At 47.4% G+C, this 6,000-nt stretch overlaps 1 protein-coding gene across 6 annotated transcripts in view; it reads left to right on the top strand.

The window, feature by feature from the left end:
* The window catches only part of RCL1 (RNA terminal phosphate cyclase like 1), a 156,516-nt gene that overhangs the window by 35,375 nt on the left and 115,141 nt on the right, over positions 1 to 6,000 (top strand). For all 6 annotated transcript variants that reach the window (XR_014139915.1, XM_081802779.1, XM_081802780.1 and 3 more), the window contains exon 6: positions 5,236 to 5,361. Coding sequence is in view for 5 of the 6 variants with exons in the window: in XM_081802779.1 (XP_081658905.1) it covers positions 5,236 to 5,361 (126 nt within the window). In the remaining variant the exon portion in view is untranslated. The remainder of the gene's footprint in view (positions 1 to 5,235; positions 5,362 to 6,000) is intronic.

Raw genomic sequence — 6,000 nt, 5'->3', positions numbered from 1 at the left:
GATCATGGATAAGGGCATTAGCGGAAGGATGATAAGACCGTGTGACAGGTGTAAAAGTGTGCTGTCACAGTGGGGCACAGCAGCTGAAGGGAAGACCAAGGCTGGGGGACAGCAGTAAAGGGCTCAGCTGAAGATGAGATTTTATCATTGTGTCGGCTGGGTGGCCATGTGGCCACGTCCGGCAGCAGTTGGCAGCCCAGAGGGAGGGGACGGGAAGGCCAGAGGGTCAGTTCATCCGGGGCTGGGTACGGATGGCAGAGAGTGACTGGTGCAGTAGGATGGGGTAGAGGGACATCTGGTCAAGGGATTGGAACGCTTACCAGATTCAAAGATTGAATGTAAATAGCTCTAAAGATGGAGGGGCAGCAGGTATGTGTGCTGGGCAGACGAACAAGAACTTGTGTTGGAGGAATTGTATTTTGGGGTTTCAGATATTAAAAGTAGTAAAATTCTGGGTGCCGATCTGGGGGAGGGCAGGTGTTGGAGGCCAGGGGGCTGGATGGGGTTGGGTGATGGCTTTCCTGGTGGGACTTTGACAAAGGGGGTAGATCAGGGTGTGTGCTTCTCAGGGGTGGGTTAGGTGCTAAAAAGTCAAGTTTTGTGTTTCTCAGGAGGTTTTGGGGTGGTCCTACTTGGAGGAGAAGTATGGAGAGGCCTTGATGAGCTTGAACGGTAAGTGGTGAGGGGAATAGGGTGGTTGGCACAGCCACAGGCACAGAAAGCCGTTGTTGAGATAAAAGGGTGCTGCCTGAAGTTTGTAGAAATCCTCAAGATAAGAGGAATGTAAAACAGAGCTTCCCTGGACGGCGGCCTGGCCTGTTCTCTCTGCTCGGCTCTCCTGGGGTGTGTCTCAGGGCCGTTCCCCGGTAAAAATGAGAGAGTGGGCAGCGGGGGGAGATATAGTTCCTGTCCTGGGAGGCCCCAGATTGACGCATGTGGTTAAACTGACTTTCTAAGGTGATGTTCTCCATAGAGAAATGGAAATGCAAGTAGGTAGGGGTTTTTTTTCTTTTTTTTTTTTTAACCAAATATGCCTTTTCTACTTGACCCTTGGCACTTACTCAATCTCATTCTCGCTAACAGGCGCACTGTATTTTACCATATAAAGAAGCCAGGATGAAACCCTGCTGGTGGTCATTGACTTGCTTTCTATTTTCCTCTGTTGCTGAACACGCTGCAGTTGACGGCCTTGCACGCAAAATCCTATGCACGCTCTGGACTGAGTTTGTTTTTACTCATTTGAGATTTGTTCCCTTTAATAGCTCTAGCGTGGTGGTGAACTCTGCTTGGAATCTATTCCCTGTAGTCTGGAAATGTGATTTCCAGAGTGTGCTCTGTTTGTTTTGACACAGTCTTGTGGTAACTATGTAGGTTTCACAGAGACTGCCTCCTGGGGTCCCACGGTACTTGGAGTACTGGGTGTGCAAAAGCCTCATGAGTTATCCTTCGATGAGGACGCTGAGAAATGGGGAAGCCTTGGGGGTCGCACAGAGGAGGACACAAAAGAGCCCCGCGCACTGGGGTGTAACTTTGTTCCTCCGTGGCTTCTCCCTCTGGTGTTCTTTAAGCCTTCCCGGTATAGAACCAGTGCCAGGAAGACACTGGAGAGCCCCTTGCCTGGGGCTGGGGCTCGGACACCTGAATCTTCCTGACACATCAGACCTGCAGAGTCTTCCTCCCAATTCCCCAGGAAAGTAGATACAAGTGGCCTTGCTCAGATTCTTGTCTGCAAACCAGACATTCCAGCTGCTGGTCTCCAGAGCTGCCCCTTTCACAAACACCTCAGTGGAATGTGGGTTTGAACTGAGATCACCTTCTTGGCCAGTTTTGGGGCCTGGGGAAAAAGAGCTGCTTTGGAAAAAAGCTTTAGCTGGTTTTATAGGGTTTTTTTACTTGCAAGTCTGGTTAACTGTTGGTCTGAGCTTGGAGGTTGCGTTCCCCATAGGAGGGCTTGGGTCAGGAGAACTGGCCCTGCTCTTGTGGGTGGTTGTGGCTTTAACTGAGTTACCCCCCAGAGCGCATCTTTTCCCTCTTGGACCGGCTGTCCAGGGCGTGGGAGGGAGCTGGTGTTGGTTCCTGCCAGCAGCAGTGACTGGACAGTGTGGTTACCTTTTATTTAATGCCACCCACTCTCATTCTCCCCCTGCCTGAGGAGGGGGGTGGGGAGAAGGGAGCACTCTCTTTTCAGTTTGTGGCACTATCCCAGAAGCTCATGATCTGGTACATAAGAGTCAAATGAAGAAGCTGGGGTAGAGACAGAAGATGGGAGTGAGTTGGAATTTGTAGGACAAACTGGTTTCCTTTCTCTGATTGTAGGGCAGGTACTTAGAGAATCAGCCTCTTTGTCTCTACACACACACACACACACACACACACACACACACACACACTTTGCTCACTTGTGTGTACTTTCTCTGACCTGGGACACCAGGGAGGGATAAGGGTAGGAGTTCCATATGGCCTGTAGCTGTGAAATTGTCTCTCTTGGATATGAGTTCCTAATATGGTATTCATATAAGGGCTTCAGGAGATTCACAGTCCCCTGAAATTGTCTGCAAAATGACATGAGCATAGCTTTCATCAGATTCCCAGAGGGGTCTCTGATTTCTGAAAGGATAGGAACCTCTGCTTTGGGGTTTGAATCTTGGACTAACTGCAAGAAAAGCAATAGCCGGCGTTCATTGGGCTCTTACCTCACACCAGGCACCACTAAGCACTTTACATGCATTATTTCATTTGAGCTTCCAAACCTTGGGAGGAGAATGTTGTGATTATTCTTCTCTTACTGATGAGGAGGTGGACACACACCAGACCCAGAATGATGCAGTTTGCTGGAGCTGGCACTTGAGTACAGATGGTCTGATTCTAGAACTCTTAGCCATTCCTTGGTAGGTCCTTCACACCAAGCCGGATGGTTCCATGGTGACTCTGGCATATAGCCACCTTGTCCATCTCCACTGCCAGGATTCTGGTATAGGACTCCACTGGTCCTGAGTTGGTACAGTTCCTCACCCGGTTTCCACATGTCTGTGGGGGTTGGAGGGAGGAGGTTGTCTTTATGAAGTCAAATCTGTTCAATTTTGTATCTCACTTCTGTGACCTGGTTGTCCTCAGTTTAAGCCCTGGAAGTAGGAATCCATGGCTGTGGCTCATGGGGTCACTGTGAGCATAAGATCAATTGCTAATGTACCTGAAAGAATTTTGGGAGCCATGGATGCTGTGGGATTATATGTCAGGATGGTGACATCTGTGCTCTCCTTAGGAGAGTGGGCAGCATCAGGCTCAGAAGGATAGCACCCACCCAGTCCAAAGGGTATGAGACCCAGGATTGTTTGTCTAAGCTGCCTGTGGCCAAAAGTACACTCTGGACAGAGAGGTGGTGATGTAACGGGGCCTTGTGTGTGTATTGAAAAATCCCTCTTTGCTCTTTCCTCACTTCAGGTTTGTCCTTTGAGTCAAGTCAAATATTTATTGAGTATTGCTGAGTACAAAAGTAGGGTATGAGAGTCATCAGAGAGCTCTGCTCCATACGGAAGCAGAGCCCCTCTTCTTATGGAAGGCATGGTCTTGGTTGATGGGCAAGGACATGTGTAGATGAAGGGAGACGTACGGTAAGGTCAAGTGAAGACCACGGTCTGGTTCTGGCTGGAGGGTGTGGGGGAGAAGGAAGGAAAAATGAAGGAAGACGGTTCAGGTTGGAGAATTTGAACAGTTGGGTGAGTGGTGGGGGTAATGGTGTCGGGATGGGGGGATGGACACTGAGCAGACAGACTGACCGTGAGGTCTGGGAGGGTCCAGACTAAGGGAACTGCGGATTCTCACTAGCATGAGGAAGATTGATCTTTCAGTGGAGGGTGCAGGGTGGATCAGAGAGGGGAGCTAGATGCCAGCCAAGGTCTTTGCAGTCTCTGAGCATTTCATTTCTGCAGCTCAAATGAAAATTGAATTTGTCATTGATGGTAATTTTTGCACAGTTGGGTTGGAATAGGCAGACCACACACCTTGTTTTCCCTGTTGGACTTGCCATGTGGGGTTTGTGTCAGGGTAATGGGAAGATCACATGTTGTTACTTCTCTCTTTCTTTAACCCCTTGTCCCACGTATGTAGCCACCTCTTGACTGAACGTTGCACATCGAAAGTGCTCCATACTTATTTATTTTTGGATTCGTGGCATTGGGGAGAGCCAGTCTCTATAATAAAGTCTAATTTTAGGTAATTGTTTCTGTTTCCTTAAAAATCAGCCTTTTTGGGGCCCCTGGGTGGCTCAGTCAGTTCAGCATCCAACTCTTGATTTCAGCTCAGGTCATGATCTCAGCATTGTGCGATTGAGCCCTACACTGGGCTCCATACTAGGCATGGAACCTGCTTAAGATTCTCTCTCTGCCTCTCCCTCTGCCCCCCCAACCCCTGCCATGTGCGCTCTCTCTCTCAAAAAATTAAAAAACAAAACAAAACAAAACACCAGTCTTTTCATTTGAGTTGCTTTTATCTTCCTCCTTTTCTTTCTGGGGTGCCATGGTGTAAACATGCTAATTATCAATACTTTTATTATAAGGTAGCAGTTGTGAGGAGCCTGTGTTATCCACAAATGGAGTAAATGACAAATAATTGAAAATAAGCTCTGTGAGTTGCAACAAACCTATTAAGATCTTTATGAACAGCTACTGTACTCTCTTTCACTAATCTTTTTCTGCTTTTCCTGTGAACAGACCAGGGGTGGATTGGGACTGGCCCAGGTGAGCCCCAGTGTGGTGTGTCTGTTCTGGCCTTAGGTTTGCAAGGGAAAGACTCAGTGGTTCCAGCAGTGGGGAGGGTCGGAGAACACTTCAAAGGGAGCCTGGCTCATGCCAGACAGGCAGGCCGTTGTCTCCTTTTGTTCCGAAATTGAGTTGAACCATATCTCGGAGAGGGGAGGGGCATTGGGTAGGAACTCTAGAGCAGGGTTGGGAACTCTTATTTTATACTTTCCAACTCTCTACATCTGTGTGTTTTTCATTGTGATTGTTTTATAACAATAATATAAAAACTATATAGTAATACAGTAATAAATAAAAGTAATGATCTAAAAATCGACTTAAGGTATTACGACAAAGTTAAGCAATTAAATACAGTTGGAAAATAGAATGGCATTAGAATGGCATTTTATTACAGTTCCACAAATAGCCGCTAGCTTTATAACAGACCTTTCTCTGTGTGGAGTCCAAGCAGAATGGCACCCTTAACCGTGGATTGCAGGTACTCCGTGCGCGTATCACCGCAGATGGCCAACCGGATCGTGGATTCTGCAAGGAGCATCCTCAACAAGTTTATACCCGATATCTATATTTACACAGACCACATGAAAGGAGTCAGCTCTGGGAAGTAAGTGTCTGTGCATCTTTAAAGCTTATTTCTGCAGCTAACCCAGCCTTTTCGCACTCCTGTCCCGATTGCAGTGGAAGCTTCCAGCTCTGTGTCGGCAGCCAGAGGAAGAGTGATTTCAGAATTAATTTCCTCCCGACTTACTGCTGTTGTCACCAGCGGGCATCTTCTGAGCGCCTTTCACGTGGGAAGCATCATAGCGGCCGGTGCTGGGGATGAGGGGTCCAGACCCTGGCCTGGGGGAGTTAAAACCCAGCTATTAATAAACGGTGCTTCCAGCTTTAAATCCCATTTGTTCCCACAAAAAATTAAAGCAAACAAGTTCTTCCACCCTGAGTAAATAACAGTTTAGGGGAAAATACCCTTTGTTGGTCTGTGCCAGTTGGTTTCTCCCTCCATCAGGGGGAACAGCACCCCTAGAGCCAAAGGAAGTTGTTACTGCAGATTTGACTCGGGTGTAGGGAAAGCCTTTGTGGAAAACCTCACTTTAGAAAATAAAAAGTTAATGATGATCTGTGTAATGAAAATACTTGTTTTAGGCTTTGCTTGTGTATTTAGCAACCAGTAAGTTAGGGAAGCAATTAAAAACTAATTTTTTTATTATGAAAATGTTAAATATACAGAAAAGTTGAAAGGCTA

Source organism: Leptonychotes weddellii, chromosome 14, assembly GCF_054177405.1.
Source record: "Leptonychotes weddellii isolate Sample4059 chromosome 14, ASM5417740v2, whole genome shotgun sequence".
NCBI classification, from domain to species: domain Eukaryota; kingdom Metazoa; phylum Chordata; class Mammalia; order Carnivora; family Phocidae; genus Leptonychotes; species Leptonychotes weddellii.
This window is presented reverse-complemented; position numbering and strand designations above follow the sequence as displayed.